Genomic DNA, 20106 nt, shown 5'->3' with positions numbered 1-20106 from the left:
GTTCATTAATTAATTTATTATTTAGTTTATTATTATTTATGTTTGTTTTTTTATCCATTGTTAGTTCATTATTTTTGTTCATTCTTTTGTTCATTCATATATAGATTATTTAGTTTGTTAATTAATTTATTTGTATGTTCATTATTTTGTTCGTATATTCATTCTGTTGATAATTTATTTGTTATTTTTATTCATTGTTAGTTCATACTTCCATTCATTAGTTTTTTTGTTCATATGCTCGTTCTTTCGTTTGTTAATTCGTTCAGTTTTCTTCTTTGGTTTGTTTATTTATTCATGAGTAGTTCATTCTTTTGTTCATTCATTTGTTTATTTATTTGTTCATCCTATACTTTTTTCATCCTATACTAATTTGTTCATTGTTATTTAGTTAATTTGTTCATTCATTTGTTTGTTCAATCAATTGCTCATTCTTTATTTTAATTAACTAATTTTTATGTTCATTATTTTGTTTGTTTGTTTATTTATTCATTTGTTTATTTCATTTATTCTTTTGTTTGTTATTCATTCATTCTCTTTTACAGTAAACACTGGTGTTACCTAAACAGGGCGTGTCCACATATCTATCCTCAAAGATGATTGGCAGGCTGCTCCAGTCTCCATCGATGTCCAAGCATTCCACAGGAAGTGGGGGCATTTGGAGCAGATAATCAGAGTTCCGTATCTCTGCAGCTACCTGTGCGTGTCTGTTTATACTGTCAAAAGACATGTTTCAGACAGTATTTCTCACTGCTTAGAGGCATAAATGTACAGTCAGAGGCTAAATGTATTGTAGGTATGTTACTTATTTATATAAAGAGGGTGATAAAACACTCACAGTTCCTCCTGAAATGTGAGTGAGGACTCTTTGGAATGTTCAGTGAAGAAATAAGCTTCAGAAAATCTCCTGACCTGCACAATGATACACACATTCAGTATGAGGGCAAATTATTCAACACTGCCTGTAGATCTTCATTGATTAAATTAACAGACATTAAAGGGATATTTCACGTTAAGAAATAACAAAAGAACAAAAACAAAAGTTATAATTTACTCACCCTCACCTGTATGACTTTCTTTTGTCATCATTCACGTTCATTGCATGGGGGAATAAAATGCAAATAAAGTGAATGGTGACTGAGACTAAACATAATGACTAACTATCTCATTCTGTGTTTCACAAATGAAAGAAAGTCATACAGGTTTGGTCAAAGTGAGGTTGAGCAAAAAATACCACATTTTCATTTTTGTGTGAACTGCCAACTTAAAACTTATCTTAATGCTTACTGGCACAACAACAGACAATTCCCCACACACGTTATCCACAGCGAGCAAAACTGCTGCACAAAAGAACCTCACTATGAGAAAGTAAAACTGCTCCAGTAATAAGGGCAAAATTGGATTCATGTCTTCCTCTTGATTCATCATTATCATAACTCATTGTTCTATAATTAAAAGCAGCGCTGTCCTGTGGGTGGAATTACTGTATAGATCATAAGGTATGAGGTTTATATAATACATCAGCCCAGAGGACACAGCAGTGTGAGGGATGCTGGTAAATTCAGGCTGTGTAGGAGAATGGCAGTTTATTCTGGAAAACATCCTACAATAATGTCAGGCTACTCTAAAGCTGCATTTTAGTTGGCCATCGGAGAATAATGTCAATGTGTTGCTAGGAGTGGTGAATGAACTATGACATTTAATTTGTCTTATTGTCTTTCCACTAAAACAAAAATGGGCTTGTCACACTTTAATAACCAAGGGTAATTTTAACCCTAAGCTAACAAAATCAGTATGAAATCGAATTGAGAGTTTGAGAATCAGAGCACATTCATGGAAATCTTCTTATAATATAATTTCTGTGTGTTTTTGTTTTTCTCAAGTTACAAAATAAGAAGAAAACTGCAAGAATTGTATTCTTAAAAGCAATGCTCTGTAGGTCCATTCAATGCAAGTGAATGGTGACTAAAACTCTGAAGTTCCAAAAACACAAAGACAGCATAAAAGTAATCCACATGACTCCAGTGGTTTAAGTCATGTTTTCTGAAGTGATCTAATCTATTTTGGGTGAGAACAGACCAAAATATAAGTCCTTTTTCACTGTACTGTACATATTGCCATTGCAGTCTCTAGACATGATCATGATTTCAAGCTTGATTACACTTCCTCATGCTTGATGCATGTGCAGAGCGCTAGATGGTGCCAGGAAGTGTAATCGAGCTTGAACTCATGATCGCCAAGCAAACTGCTGATGCCAAGATTTATAGTGAAAAAGGAGATATGTTTTGGTCTGTTCTCACCAAGATCGCTTCAGAAGACATGGATTATATCACTGGACTTTTATGGATTGGTTTTATGTTGCCTTTATGTGTTTTTTTGGAGCTTGAACATTTTGCACTCCATTCACTTGCCTTGTAAGAACCAACATAGCTAATATATTCTTCTTAACATCTTTGTTTGTATTCTGCAGAAGAAAGAAAGTCGTACACATCTGGGATGGCATTAGGGTGAGTAAATGATGAGAGACAAAAAATATTTTTGTGGTAATCAACATTATGCCACAAATACTGTCGATTAAGCATAACTTGCATTAAACCCAGAACATTCCTTTAAGAATGTTTTGTTAATCCAGCCCCTGAATATAATCAAATCAGGAAATCAGTGCAGATAACCAGTCATACATATAAAGCCTCTCTCTCTCTCACTCTCACACACACACACTCTCTCTCTCTCTCTCTCTCTCTCTCTCTCTCTCTCTCACCCTGAGCGTATGGTGCTCCTGGGCCAGGTAAGAGCGGATATGTGGATTGGGAACCATGGCTTCCAAAAACTGTGTCCAAACTGCAGACAGTTGAGCACAAAACTGCATCAGATGTTTACTGATCTGATCTGCTACCTTCTCATGACCACTCTGCAACTAGAAAGAGACAACTGTAAACTAAAACAGTGGGAAAATAGACTGAAAATGATTGACTTGTGAAAAGCTGTTTAATCGCAGTAATTTGGTTAATGCAATTTTTCCCCAAACCTGCAGTTCAATGGTGAGCTCGTTTAATGTTTCTTCAACGGGAAGGTCTTCTATAAATAAAACAACAAAAGTGAAAAATGTACAAATGTAAAAGCAATTATTTTTTTAAGCTGAGGACATCTGAGTTGCACATAATCAATGATATGCATCAGAAATGCTTTTAAAGTGTTTAAATCACATTGTGTAAACATTATACCTATTAATTATGCCATAACCCGATGGCTTTCTTTATTCCATGGAACACACACACACATAAATAAATAAAACAATAACAACAAAACTTTTCACACATTTAGCCAATAAAAGAAAGTGAATAGTGACTCTGAAATGTCAAGTCTCATAAAGGACAACAATTAAAATACTTTTAATTTTTGGGTGAACTATTTCTTTAAGTTAGATTATACAGTATATTGTATGTACTGACATTACATCAACCATTGGTCATTGAAAAACCCATTTGGATCAACACTAGAATTGAGAATTAAAACTCAGAAGAGATTGTGCTTATACCCATTTCTATGTGTTGCAGTTGAGGAATCTCCTTCATTAGTGCTGTGTAATAGGAGCGCAGGCCTCTGTGTGCAGCCAGCAACAGTTTACAGATGCGACAATGCCACGTGTACGCTCTCTGCAGACGGTTCTCCGATGGCACGTAAAAACTGCCCTACAAACATACATACATACACACAGGACAAATGTTGTGGAGGTCAGATTTTACTGTCACAATTCTACCTTGTTATTTCTAAACGAAACCATGTATTATAAATTCTGAATAAAGCTTTTCAACTTTCACTCTGATGTTTCTATTCAGGAGAAATAAAAAGACACATATGAGACAATTGTTGACAAATTCAGACTTAAAAGTTTTAAATGTGGATAGTGCATCTATCTGTCTGTCTATCTATCTATCTAAATGTCTGTCTGTCTGTCATCTATATATCTATCTATATCTGTCTCTGTCTGGTCTGTCTATCTATCTGTCTGTCTGTATGTCTGTCTAACTGTGTTTCTACCTATGTCAGTCTGTATATCTGTCTGTCTGTCTGTCTCTGTCTAGTCTATCTATCTGTCTGTCTTTCTGTCTGTATGTCTGTCATATCTATCTATCTGTCTGTCTGTCTGTCTGTCTCTGTCTAGTCTGTCTGTCTGTCATATCTATCTATCTATCTATCTATCTATCTATCTATCTATCTATCTATCTATCTATCTATGTCTGTCTGCCTGTCTATCTATATATCTATCTATATCTGTCTGGTCTGTCTATCTGTCTGTATGTCTGTCTAACTGTGTATCTACCTATGTCCGTCTGTATATCTATCTATCTATCTATCTATCTATCTATCTGTCTATCTGTCTGTCTGTCTGTCTGTCTGTCTCTGTCTAGTCTATCTCTCTATCTGTCTGTCTTTCTGTCTGTATGTCTGTAATATCTATCTATCTATCTATCTATCTATCTATCTATCTATCTGTCTGTCTGTCTGTCTGTCTCTGTCTAGTCTATCTCTCTATCTGTCTGTCTGTCTGTCTAACTGTGTATCTACCTATCTGTCTGTCTGTCTCTGTCTGGTCTGCCTCTCTATCTGTCTGTCTTTATATCTATCTATATCTGTCTATCTGTATGTTTGTCTGTCTATCGGTCAGTCGGTCTTTCTGTCTGTCTGTGTATCCATCCATATCTATCTATATCTGTCTCTGTCTGGTCTGTCTATCTATCTGTCTGTCTGTCTGTATGTCTGTCTAACTGTGTTTCTACCTATGTCCGTCTGTCTGTCTGTCTCTGTCTAGTCTATATATCTGTCTGTCTTTCTGTCTGTATGTCTGTAATATCTATCTATCTATCTATCTATCTATCTATCTATCTATCTATCTATCTATCTATCTATCTATCTATCTATCTGTCTGTCTGTCTGTCTGTCTGTCTGTCTGTCTGTCTGTCTGTCTGTCTCTGTCTAGTCTGTCTGTCTGTCTGTCATATCTATCTATCTATCTATCTATCTATCTATCTATCTATCTATCTATCTATCTATCTATCTATCTATCTATCTATGTCTGTCTGCCTGTCTATCTATATATCTATCTATATCTGTCTGGTCTGTCTATCTGTCTGTATGTCTGTCTAACTGTGTATCTACCTATGTCCGTCTGTATATCTATCTGTCTATCTGTCTATCTGTCTGTCTGTCTGTCTGTCTCTGTCTAGTCTATCTCTCTATCTGTCTGTCTTTCTGTCTGTAATATCTATCTATCTATCTATCTATCTATCTATCTATCTATCTATCTATCTATCTGTCTGTCTATCTATCTATCTATCTATCTATCTGTCTGTCTATCTGTCTGTCTGTCTGTCTGTCTGTCTGTCTGTCTGTCTGTCTGTCTAACTGTGTATCTACCTATCTGTCTGTCTGTCTCTGTCTGGTCTGCCTCTCTATCTGTCTGTCTGTATATCTATCTATATCTGTCTATCTGTATGTTTGTCTGTCTATCGGTCAGTCGGTCTTTCTGTCTGTCTGTGTATCCATCCATATCTATCTATATCTGTTTCTGTCTGGTCTGTCTGTATATCTATCTATATCTGTCTATCTGTATGTCTCTCTGCCTTTCTGTCTATCTATCTGTCTGTCTGTCTATATATCTATCTATTACATCACTTATAATTCTAATGTAATTTATCAGTGTGATGTAAAGTGATCTGCTGGTTGAAATCATCAGCTGCAGATGCAAGTTTAGTTGAGCCTGAAGCTCAATAATTAGATGGAGATCAAACACAGAGTAAAACTTTAAACAGTCAGTTTCCCAGCAGTAAAAGGAGTGATGTGTGTAAACGTGGCACTCGTTTACAGAGAACGACACGGAGACATCCTGTCGACACAGAGTACATATACTTGTCTTTCTCTCTCCAGTGGAGTGAACATACTTCTCCCCTGAAAACTGCACAGGATGGTAGTTGCCTTGTAAATTTCTCACATTGATTCATTCATTTCAGTATACAGCACCCTACAAAAAATCTGCACTAGATCAATGCTTTTATTAAAATGTTTAGCCTAAATGTAGCATACTACAAATGCTGTCCTACTCTTACTAGTTCTGCACTATGTAGTAATGTGACAATGTTCTGTGTGCATAGAATAACTGGATAGCTTACTACATTTCCTCCCCCCAACCAGCAGGGGGCTCTGACATTTTAACACATACACCCATCTCCATGTGACACTTTATAACATGCAATTAATAGACCTTTTTCACAGACTTTGATGACACGTTTCCACCTTATTTAGCAGCGTAAATCTCGTTATTTTATACTTTACATTTTTTAAATATTGAGTGTAAATCTATAACATTATGCTTAATTTTCCATTACCCTGAAATTAGTTTAAAAAAATTAATTACAACAGCTGCAAGGGGGTTTCTATTACAGCTGCTCAGAGATTGACAGTAAATTTGGCATCTTCTCCCATTTTACAGTCTTAATCCAACACACTCTTATTTGTTTTCCTCATCTGAAAAGTCATTCAAATGTAATAGTGGATTTTTTTCTTTTGATCTTGGAGCAAATGGGTAAGCAAATAATATTTGTTGTGATCTACCATTCACTCCCATTCTCTACGAATGTCAAAGTTTACCCTGCAAACGTTTACTTCCCTGTTCCAAAACCCGGAGTATGAATAAGGTCTATGCTAGCTATAAAATAAAGGCTTTTAGCTTACAGAAGTAAGGCACAGGGCCAAGTTGACACTCTTTAAGTTAAGAAAACCCTTAGTTAAATTAAATTAAAGGTTTTCTTGGCTTAAATGTTTTCTTGCAAACGGCTGCAGAAATTAATCAATGACTGATAGGCTGTCTGTTTGCACATTGGGTTTGGGGGTAAGTGTGATGTCAAATCCTTAAAGGTGCACTCCGTAATATTTGTGTTTACAGTATGTTGCGATGATACTTAAGGCTGATACATACTCTTGTATGTGTCACACGCCAATGCGTGTCACGGTTGTGCATTTTTTTTTGCATTCTTACGTTATTGTGGCTGGAAAAATCCTCAGAACTCATTTGGATTGTCTAGATTTTGTTCCATGGTATTTTAAAGTTGCCATGATAATTAAATGTGCATGTTTATTATCGTATACCATTTGGCCGAACACCGGCACTTGTCTAATATAGAATAATTGAGATTTGATATGACTAGATTATTCATATCACTTCATTTTAAATGTACTTTATTTAAAAAAAATTCTACTATATTTTTTAAAGGTTTAGCAAGTAAAGGTTTAGCTTAATAAATAAAAAAATCAAATCTGATTGTACCTTTAAAATCTCCCTAGTTACTGATACGTCACATCCCCTGCATACTTGTACATTTGTGTTTGAGTATAAAGAGACTGTAGAACTCTATCATTATTCAGTGTGTTGAGCTCTGTAATCTACATTCAGTTCTGTAACGGACACACACCAAACAGATGCTTATTGTAAGAATTCAGCCTCTCTCTCTCTCTCTTTATCTCTCTCTCTCAAACACACACACACACATATATGCATGCACACACACAAACATCTGTTCTGTGCTTTCTAGAGAAATTTCTCACATTTTAGTATCAGTAGTCACCTTTTTGGTTTTATTCTAACAGATTAGTGGATGTTATTTAAAAAAAATGCTTCTTCATAATCAAAATGTAATAATTTACCACCCCTCTGAAATTAATTTCCATTCTGCTGACATCACCAATCCCACTAATAAAACACACACAAACACACACCCACACACACACACACATATAAGTATGCACACACAAACAAACACACACACACACACACACATATACAGTGCATCCGGAAAGTATTCACAGCACTTCACTTTTTCCATATTTGGTTTTGTTACAGCCTTATTCCAAAATGGATTAAATTCATTATTTTCCTAAAAATTCTACAAAAAATATCCCATAATGACAACGTGAAAAAAGTTTGTTTGAAATCTTTGCAAATTTATAAAAAATAAAAAAAATGAAAGAAAAAACTAAATCACATGTACATATGGATCACATGTACATATGGATCTTGGTGATCCAAGATGGCGGCGCGGTAGCACGCAGCGGCCACTCCGGATCCACAATGGTCCTATTTTTGTTAAAAAAGCCCGACTTTTGCAACACATGGACATCGGAGCAACCAGTGTTCGTGTCTACCATCGCCAGACACTACTCAAATATAAAACTCATGCAAAAACCAAGCTGCATGATGACCTGCAGGAGGCGCTACGCGTACTCGGCTTGCTGCGGAGACCAGGCCTCCAGCCCTCGGCGTCGCCTGATGCCGGTGGCTGGGGGAGAGGACGTCGTAAGCGGTGTGCGAAAGCGAAGCGCGGAAAGAGGGCGGGGTCCATGCTAGGCTAAAACAAACCCTAGCCGGCCGGCTCTCCCGCCTATCCTGCTCTCAAATGTTTGCTCCCTGGACAATAAACTGGACTATATCCGACTCCAGCAGGCTACGCAGCGTGAGTTTAGAGACTGCTGCGTCTTTGTTTTCACGGAGACGTGGCTCAACGACAGAGTTCCGGATGCCGCCATTCAGCTAGACGGGCTCGCCTCGCTTCGCGCCGACAGAAATACAGCTCTCTGCGGTAAGACTCGCGGTGGTGGCTTGTGTGTTTACATCAACACGGAATGGTGCAAGAACTCTATGCTAGTCTCTAGTTACTGTTCATCGCTGTTGGAGCTTGTGACTGTTAGATGCAGACCTTTTTATCTACCACGGAATTCACCACTGTTTGCATAACCGAGTTTACATTCCCCAGCTTAACGCTAAGGAAGCGCTCTGTGAACTGTATGGGGCTATGAGCTAACTGCAGAACGCTCACCCCGACGGACTGTTTATTGTCGCCGGAGATTTCAACCATGCAAATCTCAAGACAGTGCTCCTAAATTCCATCAGTATGTGGACTTTGCAACGAGAGGGGCTTAACGCTTGATCTTGTTTACACAAACATCCCAGGCGCTGCATCGGGCGGAGCCCCACCCCCACCTCGGCTACTCAGACCACATCTCTGTTATGTTAATTCCAGCATACAGACCGCTAGTCAGACGCACAAAACCGCTTCAGAAGCAGGTGAAAACCTGGCCAGCAGGAGCCATCTCTGCTCTTCAGGACTGTTTTGAGTGTACTGACTGGCACATGTTCAGGAGGCTGCAACATATGGCGTATTCTACCAACTTGGAGGAATACACAGCATCAGTGACCAGCTACATCAGCAAGTGCATTGATGATGTCACTTTCTCAAGACCATCACCACACGCCCAACCAGAAGCCGTGGATGACTGCGGAGGTGCGACGCTGCTGAGGTCCCGAGACTCGCCTTCAGAGCAGGCGATAAGGCAGCCCTAAGAACAGCTAGGGCCAAACTGTCACGGGCAATCAGAGAGGCAAAGCGCGACACGCCCAGAGAATCCACAGTCACTTCCAGGACAGCGTGACACGTGGCGCATGTGGCAGGGCATCCAGGCCATCACCAACTACAGGACAACATCAGTTGCCTGTGACAAAGATGCCTCCCTTCCAGATGCGCTGAACGACTTCTACGCCGGTTTGAAGTGCAGAACGACGTGATGGCGAGGAAGTCCACCCCTCCTCCCAACGCACCAGGTGCTCTGTCTTACCACGGCAGATGTGAGGAAAACTCTACGTAGAGTCAACCCACGGAAGGCTGCTGGACCAGACAACATTCCTGGCAGAGTGCTCAGAGGATGTGCAGACCAGCTAGCAGATGTTCTTACCGACATCTTCAACATCTCTCTGAGCAGCCCGTCGTTCCAACGTGCTTCAAGGCCACCACCATCATCCCCATGCCAAAGAAGTCTTCAGTGTCCTGCCTCAACGACTACCGTCCCGTCGCGACTTACACCCATCATCATGAAGTGCTTCGAGAGGCTCGTCATGAGGCAGATTAAGACCCAGCTGCCCCCTCACTAGACCCACTGCAGTTTAGCGTATCGCTCAAACCGCTCAACGGATCGATGCCATCACCACAACCCTCCATCTGGCCCTCACCCACCTAGACAATAAGGACTCATACGTTCGAATGCTGTTCATAGATTTCAGCTCAGCATTCAACACAATCATTCCCCAGCACCTGATTGGAAAGCTGAACCTGCTGGGCCTGGACACCTCCCTCTGCAACTGGATCCTGGACTTCCTGACTGGGAGACCTCAGTCAGTCCGGATCGGGAACAGCATCTCCACCACCACCACACTGAGCACTGGGGCCCCCAGGGCTGTGTGCTCAGTCCACTGCTGTTCACCCTGCTGACTCACGACTGTGCAGCAATGCACAGCTCGAATCACATCATCAAGTTCGCCGATGACACGACCGTGGTGGGTCTCATCAGCAAGAACAACGAGTCAGCATACAGAGAGGAGGTGCAGCGGCTGACGAACTGGTGTAGAGCCAACAACCTGTCCCTGAATGTCGACAAAACAAAAGAGATGGTTGTTGACTTTAGGAGAGCACAAGGTGAACACACTCTGCTGAACATCGACGGCTCCTCTGTGGAGATCGTCAAGAGCACCAAATTTCTTGGTGTTCACCTGGCGGAGAACCTCACCTGGTCCCTCAACACCAGCTCTATCACCAAGAAAGCCCAGCAGCGTCTCTACTTTCTTCGAAGGCTGAGGAAAGCACATCTCCCAACCCCCATCCTCACTACATTCTATAGAGGGACTATTGAGAGCATCCTGAGCAGCTGCATCACTGCCTGGTTTGGGACTTGCACCGCTTCGGACCGCAAAGCCCTGCAGAGGATAGTGAGGACAGCTGAGAAGATCACTGGGGTCTCTCTTCCCTCCATCAAAGACATTTACAAAAAACACTGTATCCACAAAGCAACCAGCATTGTGGACGACCCCACACACCCCTCACACAAACTCTTTACCCTCCTCCCGTCTGGCAAGAGGTACCGAAGCATTCGGCCCCTCACGGCCAGACTGTGTAACAGCTTCTTCCCCAAGCCATCAGACTCCTCAATACTCAGAGACTGGTTTGACACACACGTGTCCTGAGTTGCACTTTAATAACTGTCACTTTATAACTGTCTGCTACCTCAATAACTGCTATGTGCATAGAACATTATCTCATAGTATGTTATGTTTACATTTTAGAAACTGTCATCATTTTGCACTACTGAGTACTGGTCGGCGCTGCACTGTCTATTGTCCTGTTCATTGTCAGTAATTTGTTGTACTGTCCTGTACTTTTTGCACATGTTTGCACGTGCACTTTATATAGGTATATATAGGTAGTTTATATAGGTATTTTATTCCGTTGTGTAGTCTCATGTGGTCCTATGTTGGTCCTTTGTTGTTTTTATGTAGCACCATGGTCCTGGAGGAACGTTGTCTCGTTTTGCTGTGTACTGTACTAACTGTATATGGTTGAAACGACAATAAAAACCACTTGACTTGACTTGACTTGACATAAGTATTCACAGCCTTTGCTCAATACTTTATTGAAGCACCTTTGGCACCAATTACAGCCTCAAGTCTTTTTGTGTATGATGCTACAAGTTTGGCACACCTATTTTTGGGCAGTTTCTCCCATTCTTCTTTGCAGGACCTCTCAAGCTCCATCAGGTTGGATGGAGAGCGTCTGTGCACAGCCATTTTCAGATCTCTCCAGAGATGTTCAATCAGGTTCAAGTCTGAGCTCTGGCTGGGCCACTCAAGAACATTCACAGAGATGTCCTGTAGCCACTCCTTTGTTATCTTGGCTGTGTGCTTAGGGTCATTGTCCTGTTGGAAGATGAACCTTTGCCCCAGTCTGAGGTCCAGAGCGCTCTGGAGCAGGTTTTCATCAAGGATGTCTCTATACATTGCTGCAGTCATCTTCCCCTCAATCCTGACTAGTCTCCCAGTTCCTGCTGCTGAAAAACATCCCCAAAGTATGATTCTGCCACCACCATGCTTCACTGTAGGGATGGTATTGGCCAGGTGATGAGCGGTGCCTGTTTTCCTCCAGACATGACGCTTGCCATTCAGGCCAATGAGTTAAATCTTTGTTTCATCAGACCAGATAATTTAGTTACTCATGGTCTGAGAGTCCTTCAGGTGCCTTTTGGTAATCTCCAGGAAGGCTGTCATGTGCCTTTTACTGAGGAGTGGCTTCCGTCTGGCCACTCTACCATACAGGCCTGATTGATGGAGTGCTGCAGAGATGGTTGTTCTTCTGGAAGGTTCTCCTCTCTCCACAGAGATACGCTGGAGCTCTGTCAGAGTGACCATCGGGTTGTACCTCCCTGACTAAGGCCCTTCTCCCCGATCACTCAGTTTGGCTGGGCAGCCAGCTCTAGGAAGAGTCCTGGTGGTTCCAAACTTCTTCCATTTATGGATGATGGAGACCACTGTGCTCGTTGGGACCTTCAATGCAGCAGAAATTTTTCAGTACCCTTCCCTAGATCTGTGCCTCGATACAATCCTGTCTCGGCAGTCTACAGACAATTCCTTGGACTTCGTGTCTTGGTTTGTGCTCTGACATGCACTGTTAACTGTGGGACGTTATATAGACAGGGGTGTGCCTTTCCAAATCATGTCCAATGAACTGAATTTACCACAGGTGGACTCCAATCAAGTTGATGAAACATCTCAAGGATGATCAGTGGAAACAGGATTCACCTGAGCTCAATTTTGAGTGTCATGGCAAAGGCTGTGAATACTTATGTACATGTGATAAAATAAATTTGGAATGATTTCAAACAAACTTCTTTCACATTGTCATTATGGGTTATTGTTTGTAGAATTTTTAGGTAATGTCCAATTTAATCCATTTTGGAATAAGGCTGTAACAAAACAAAATGTGGAAAAAGTGAAGGGCTGTGAATAATTTCTGGATGCACTGTATGCACACACACACACACACACACACACACACACACACATACACACACAGAGACACGCAAACAAACACACACACCCACACACACATATGCCCACTCACACACACGCACACAAACATCTGTTCTGTGCTTTCTAGTGAAATTTCTCACATTTCAGCATCAGTAGTCACCTTCGGGGTCTTCTTCTAACAGATTAGCGGATGTTATTAAAAAAAAAACCAATTGCTTCTTCATAATCTAAATGTAATAATTTGCTCCACCTCTGAAATTACATTCAGTCCCGCCCCTCTAACCACCTGTCATATTGAGACCACTTTCACGATCCATTCAATCAATTCCCAATCGATACATTGAAGCCCTACATATTTTCACTCTGAAATTCATCACATTTCAGAAGTAAAATGTGTTTTGAACACTGATTCATGTTGACTTTAAGAGTTCGGGATAATGCTTGATAACTTGTGGTTATTTAGTGATGTCTGTATTCACTTATTTTGTCATTTTTCTGGCAAAATGTTGTAGGAGAGAAAGACCTTATATATTGTTTTATATATATAAGAGAATCTGAGACACATAAAAGTGCTGAGGTAAGTGATCTATTAAACTCTATAGAAAGAGAGAGAGAGAGAGAGAGAGAGAGAGAGAGAGAGAGAGAGAGAGAGAGAGAGAGATGCTTGATCTTCATGTTTGAAGCAGTTAAAGTTCTGCTCATTACCACGATCAAACGCTGCCTCCCTCCAGCACAACGCTGTACTTAATAAAGTGCCCAACAGGGGGGGTGTTAATACAGGAACCATACAGAGAGGAGAGGCCTTGTTACCATTTCCTGCTTAAATGGAATTCTCCACAGGCAAGAGAGACTGCTCTGTTTGGCCAGAACTTATGTCCAGTAAGGTTAATTTATCAACACTGTATGCATCTAAATTGCTGTTGCTATTGTCCATTTGCGATTTTTATTTCCTTAGTGTTAAGTTACAATCCTCTGTATTTAATTTAGAGGCACTTAAATAAGTTTTTTGCAAATACAATTGCAAACTGAAGTCAGGTTTTCTATTTGTGGATGCATACATTGTGACATACTTCTTCAAAAAATCACAACAAGTGAGCGACTTGTTAAATTGGCTAGTAATTGACCGATAAGGGTTTTCTAATGGCCGATGTTGATATCTAGGAGCAGAGTGGCCCATTGGCCAATATAATTCCTTTTATATACCGTAAAGTACAGTATGATATCACACAATTTAATATGACATTGCTTAAAATCATTTACGTGTCTCAGACGGGTCTTTCACATGCAAGAAGGCGATTCTTGTCGCAGTCACAGCTCGTTAAAGGTACCAGCCAAATGGGAAAATCTATTGGCAGATGCAAAAATTTGAAAAATGCCAGATATCGGCCTCAGCTATATATATCAATCGCCCAGTAGGATTGTCCATTTGCGATTTTTTGCGTTACAATCCTGCCCAAGGAAATGCAAACGCAAACACAAACTGGAAAACACCATGTCAATACAATTTGTAATTCTTTTAGAAAATAGTCCTGATAAACCTTCCATTACAGGCATGATGGAATGTTGCATACTGCTTACTGCACAGTACTGTATACTGTATACTGTATTTGATATGGTTAGATATAGATTTACCTCTGTTGGAACAGGTTTGCAATACCCTGCCCCAAACATAAGATTCTCCACTGACATCATCGAGGGCGGAGCCTCACTCTCTGGAGATCCTTTACCCAGCCACGAACCTTTACCACTCCGCGCAAAACTTGAGAGATAGAAAAATGGCACAATGTTAGTCCCTATGGTTGTGATCTTTGCTTTAATCTCTTAGCAGTTAAATTAACGTTGGAGTTCTCAGTCAGGATCTGCTTGCATAAAGATTAATTAACAAGCCTCTTGGAGTGTCTGTCTGAAAACAAACCCAGTTCTGTCACACATTCTCGCATAAAATCCAAATGAGTGCTTAGGCAGATATAGCCGTTTTAATGAGGCCTTTTGTTCTGTGAAATCAATTATACATGACAGTTTACAACACAAACAGTCTGAATTTAACTGCTAGCTTAAAGAATACTTAAGGATAAAAATGTAAGCGCAGCGTAGTTCTAGCGGGAAGACTAGCAGCTGGACATCATCGCACCATTAGCTAGATAACTCTTAGCCAATCACATGTCAGCTATTGCTTTATAAATCTGCTCACAATCTATCACATTGATGTATCAGTGTGCTAGCATGGCAACCTCCACCACCCCACCACCACCAGTTGAGTCCGGTCCTGCACGGGGGTAGGCTCCTTGCCCCTGCCTCCTATCTCCGGCAGGATATGACGGTTCCGAGTACAACTTGTTCCGACAGCCAGACGGGGCTTTTGCCAAAGAGAGACATTACATTTCTGTTTTATATTATTCATCAAATAAATGTCATCTTAAATTTCACTCAAGTGTGCGAGTCTTCCTGATAGAACTATCTTTCTAAAGGGTTGTTCAGGCCTAAGGTTTTCTTGCATTAAAAAGGCTACACGCTTTCTGGAGGGCCACAGTCCAGCAGAGTTTATCTCCAACCATAATTAAACACACCTGAAGCAGCTAATCAAGGTCTATAGGAGTGCTTGAAGATTACAAGGAGGCATTTTGGAGCAGGTCTGGAACTAAACTCTGCAGGGCTGTGGCCCTCCAGGAACTGAGTTTGACACCCCTGGTCTAGTGCATTTTTACTTAGAAAATTATTAAAAAACAGCGCAGATGGCAGATTTCTGAGGTGCTGTTCCAACATTTGGAAGAGAATGCGGGGGTCTCAAGACACGTTTTTAACCTGACACAGCATATAAAAAAAATGTGGCGCTGAAAAAAACAGTGAGATGTGGCGCAGCGGTCAACGACATCCATGTTGCTTGTGTTTATGTAGAAAAACTCCATGAACGCAGGTTTTTCAAGGCACGTTTAAATAGTTGATATATATCTGCAATGGTCAAAAGACAACCGTCTAGCATGTTTATGTAGAAAACAATAAATAAATAATAAAAAAAACTGCACAAATGGACACAAACATTTGCTAGATATGAACGGCCCCTAAGAGCAGTTTGAAGATAATGAGAATTTATTACATCCTCCCAAAAATGCCTCCTACAAACATGAGGTGCAGATACAATAAACAGCTCCAGTGGAGTTGGTGGTAAGCACATGATATTTATTAACTTTTATATTTCCATTATTTAGCAGTATGTAGAGAAGTGCTGAGTTAGCGGATACTGAGTTTTACGATTGAAGGATTTGGGCTGCAAATACCAAGGAGTTTACTGGAATTGCACTTTAATGTTCACTTTGCTTTATACAGAGCAGGAACAAGACATTTAAAGGGAGCGTTCACCCAAACATTTGAATTCTGTCACCCTCATGTGGTTCCAAACCTGTATGACTTTCTTGCTTCCATGGAACACAAAAGGATTTTAAGCAGAATGTTAAGTCTCAGTCACCATTCACTTAGATTGTATGGAGAAAAGATGCAATGAATATGAACATGAACATACTTCTAAACATTTTCTTTTTAGTTCCACGGAAGAAAGAAGGGCATTTTGGTTTGGAACTACATGAGGGTGAATAAACGATGACTGCATATACATTTTGGGGCAAACTAGCCCTTTAAAACCAAGTAGTGGAAACTTAAATGCTTGTTGAACTAATAGGTCTATTAGGTAGAGACCTTTCCTTAGATCTGAGATCCAGTGGGTTGGAGTTTTGGGTAATTACCTGATCAGTGGTTGGTGTAATGCCACCAGACAGGCATGGATGGAGACGGAGATGACAGACAGGTGGAAATAGTCAAACATGACGGGCAAGTGATGGTGTAGGCCGCGGTGTGGATGGAAGTGTAGACCCAACATCCTGCTGCTGATCAGAGGCACTGACGATATATCTGATAACCTAACACACACACACACACATGCAAAAAAGAAAATATTATTAATAGTAGGGCTGTCAATAACTTAAGGGAAATGTTCATCCATATATGAAAATGTTGTCATTTACTTCCACCTCCATGAAACAAAACTGGAGATATAAGGCAGAATGGTCTTTTTTTTCCATACTATGAAAGTGAATGGTGACTAAAGCAACCATTATGCCTAATATCTCTTTTTGTGTTTCAATGAAGATAGACAGGTAGTTTAGTTAATGAGCCCGTCTCTCTTTCGTCCCTGGAGAGCTCCGAGGCCATGGGGGCAGCCCAGCACTCCTGCTCTCAACTCTGCTGACACTGCTGCAGGTAAGACGCTGCAGTAATTGCTCTCATTTGTGCTGGTCTAATAAAGGAGACAGAGAGTGTGTGTGTGTTTTAAGCTCAGGGCCATCAGCGCTGCTGCTCTTTCTGTTCTTGATTAAAGCACACACATACGTACTGTACCCGCCTAAGGCTCTACCACACTCTGTGCAAATCCTTATAAAAAGACGGAAAGAAAGAGACTGGCTATATTTGGAATGGAAAACTCATACTGTATAGAGGTCTACCGATCTAACGTCTTGCCGATAGCAATAACTAGAGTCGGGGTACTCGAGTTTGGACTGCAATTTTGTGCAATTTTAAGGACTTGGACTTGTCACGGATTCGGATGCATTTTTACTCAGACTTGACTCGGACTCAAGCCTTTGGTACCTATTCCGAGTCCATGACTTTTGTTATGCAATGTGAATAAATAAGTAAATAACGAAACATAAATTAATGAACACATCTCTGTCTGCAGGCAGCTGTTTTAGCCCCTGAAGTCGTAGACATAGCCAGAGTTGTTTCACTGTGTTTAAGCAAACACACACACACATACATACACACGTGCACAGTCACACTCATCAGTCAACCAATAAGCTTGAATGTTACTACAGTGTAGTATGAGACTACTGTATAACATTGACTAGTGAGGTGGCTGGCACGGTGAAATCATAAAGACGGGTATGTATCCAAGGTAATAGAAAACAAGGCAGATCACACTGACAACTGGTTAAATTGCATGTGGCGTTTGTGCAGCTAAGGCAGTGCTCACATTGTGGTTTCATTGTGGTTAAAAATTTAAAATCAAGAACTTCATTCAATTAAACTTTTTAAATAGTCGGGGGACTTTATTGCTAATGCAGACAGCAACTCAAAACAGATAAACCAGGATTTTACATGGCAACTGGCCCAAATGTTGAGCGCTGTGTTTGTTTGGATGGTGTTCGCTGTCCTTTTCTGCATATCGTGGCGGCTTTTTGTGCTACGTTGTGCATAACGCAGCGGCTCATTGTTGCTTATCGTGGCCCATTCGGCATGTTTCGCGGCCGGCCCGCTCGGTTCTCCCGATGGCCATTCCGCCCCTGACTGGCCCAAAACTGCGTCAGCCCACCGGGAAAATGCCCGGTATGCTAGATTACCAGTCCAGCCCTGGCACCTATTTATTATTGATTGACTATTTTCAAAGCATTGACGAGCTGCTTAAAATACATTCTTTTACAGCATTTGTCCAACATTCAACCATGCACAATTAAATATTAGGATGTTTTGGGCTGTGAAATGTTATTGTTTTGTTTATAATTTAACTATAGACTATAAAATAAATGTATTATTCGATGACAGAGATTGTGCATGAAGCTAAACTTCATGTTACGAGTTGAATTTAGTTTGTTATGACGTTTTTATGTAAAATTGTTATTAAATTTTTATTTTAAACCACCGGTACTCCTGTTATGGACTCGGTCTTTGAGTCCGACACGCCCCTTTTGGACTCTGACTCAAATCGGACGTGATTGTTTAAAGACTCGGACTTGACATGGACTCGACTAAGGTGAACTCGAACCCAACACTACTGATAACTAAGGTGGTGAAAAGGGAAGATGACCGATTAATCGACCAATAGTTTATTGAAAGTAAAAATATTTCCATAGTCTTTCCTTATATTGACAGGCATAGACATAGTAGAGATAGAAGAGTGAGAGGTAACAAGAGTCCAAAATGAATAAAATCCCAAAAGGCAGTTTCTTGTGCAACCAAAATCCCAATATTAACTGTCTGCATAACGCAGGCCTTTTAACTATAAACAAGCCTGAAACACACCGGGGACTCTTATTTTGAAATGACAAAGACCTAACGTTGTTATTAAGCTTTCTAAAGCCTATATATACACTTGAAGAATAATACCGCTTTTATTATGTAGAACCAAGATTCACTTCTACGACTTGGTAGGATTGCATTCATTCTGGCGTTCACATGAACCATACGCCAGACCACCTTTTCTGAAGGATTCTGAAGTTCTGAACTCGAGTTTGGAAAAAGGCATTCACGTCATCCAAACAAACTGAACTTTGACGTCATTCGAACCCGGGTGCACACCAAAAGTGCATGTGTGAAAGCACCCTTAATGTAGCTGTGATGTCAATTGAACACAGAAGTGGTGGTGGTGTAGTGGGCTAAAGCACTGAACTGGTAAGCAGAAGGTTGCTGGTTCGATCCCCACAGCCACCACCATTGTGTCCTTGAGCAAGACACTTAACTCCAGGTTGCTCTGGGGGGATTGTCCCTGTAATAAGTGCACTGTAAGTCGCTTTGGATAAAAGCATCTGCCAAATGCATAAATGTAAATGTAACATTCCTTTAATTCCGCGAGTGGTGTCCTGTTATCTCGGAAATCAATATGGCCAACTTGCATTTGTAATCAACTTTTGGGAGTCCAATCGTTATGAGTAAAGAAGGAGAGGTTAAAAGTTAATATCAAGGTAATATTGCTTCTGCATACAGCAGAAACAGTAGTATGCTATTCTGAGTACATTGCATTGTGGGATGCCGAGTTCTCTGTGGTACGCTTCTTATATACTGCACAACATACTGTGCACAGTTTTATATTGCATACTACAGAAATAGTACAAGTATTATGGTAATAAACCATTCCAAACACAGCATGCAGAGGAAGAAAAAGATGGAAAAATGAAGAGAGATACTCACTGCTGTTCGTTGTCAGTGAAGTGCAGATCTAGTTTCAGCTGAACATCCACCTCACTCATGGCTTCCTCCACCTAAGAGAGACATCACCAGACCTGTCAATCAAAACTAACCACAATGTTCCACTGTCCAAAATCATACCTCGATCTCTGAATGAAAAAAATTCTGGTCTCTTGTGTGTGTGTGTTTGTGTTTGTGTGTGTGTTTGTGCGTTTGTGTGTGTGTGTATGTGTATGTTTGTGTGTGTGTGTGTGTTG

At 40.6% G+C, this 20106-nt stretch overlaps 1 protein-coding gene across 1 annotated transcript in view; it reads right to left on the bottom strand.

Annotated features, from left to right (window-relative positions):
- The window catches only part of LOC127620364 (protein FAM135B-like), a 54244-nt gene that overhangs the window by 16149 nt on the left and 17989 nt on the right, over positions 1-20106 (bottom strand). The window contains exons 5-12 of the mRNA XM_052093575.1: positions 19853-19923; positions 16639-16812; positions 14534-14660; positions 3536-3689; positions 3026-3075; positions 2759-2914; positions 836-909; positions 559-713 (exon numbers count right to left, since the gene is read on the bottom strand). Coding sequence (XP_051949535.1) covers positions 559-713; positions 836-909; positions 2759-2914; positions 3026-3075; positions 3536-3689; positions 14534-14660; positions 16639-16812; positions 19853-19923 — 961 coding nt within the window. The remainder of the gene's footprint in view (positions 1-558; positions 714-835; positions 910-2758; positions 2915-3025; positions 3076-3535; positions 3690-14533; positions 14661-16638; positions 16813-19852; positions 19924-20106) is intronic.

The sequence above is a fragment of the Xyrauchen texanus genome, chromosome 26 (assembly GCF_025860055.1).
Source record: "Xyrauchen texanus isolate HMW12.3.18 chromosome 26, RBS_HiC_50CHRs, whole genome shotgun sequence".
NCBI lineage: Eukaryota > Metazoa > Chordata > Actinopteri > Cypriniformes > Catostomidae > Xyrauchen > Xyrauchen texanus.
Note: the sequence above shows the minus strand (reverse complement) of the source record. Positions and strands in the feature narration are given on the sequence as shown.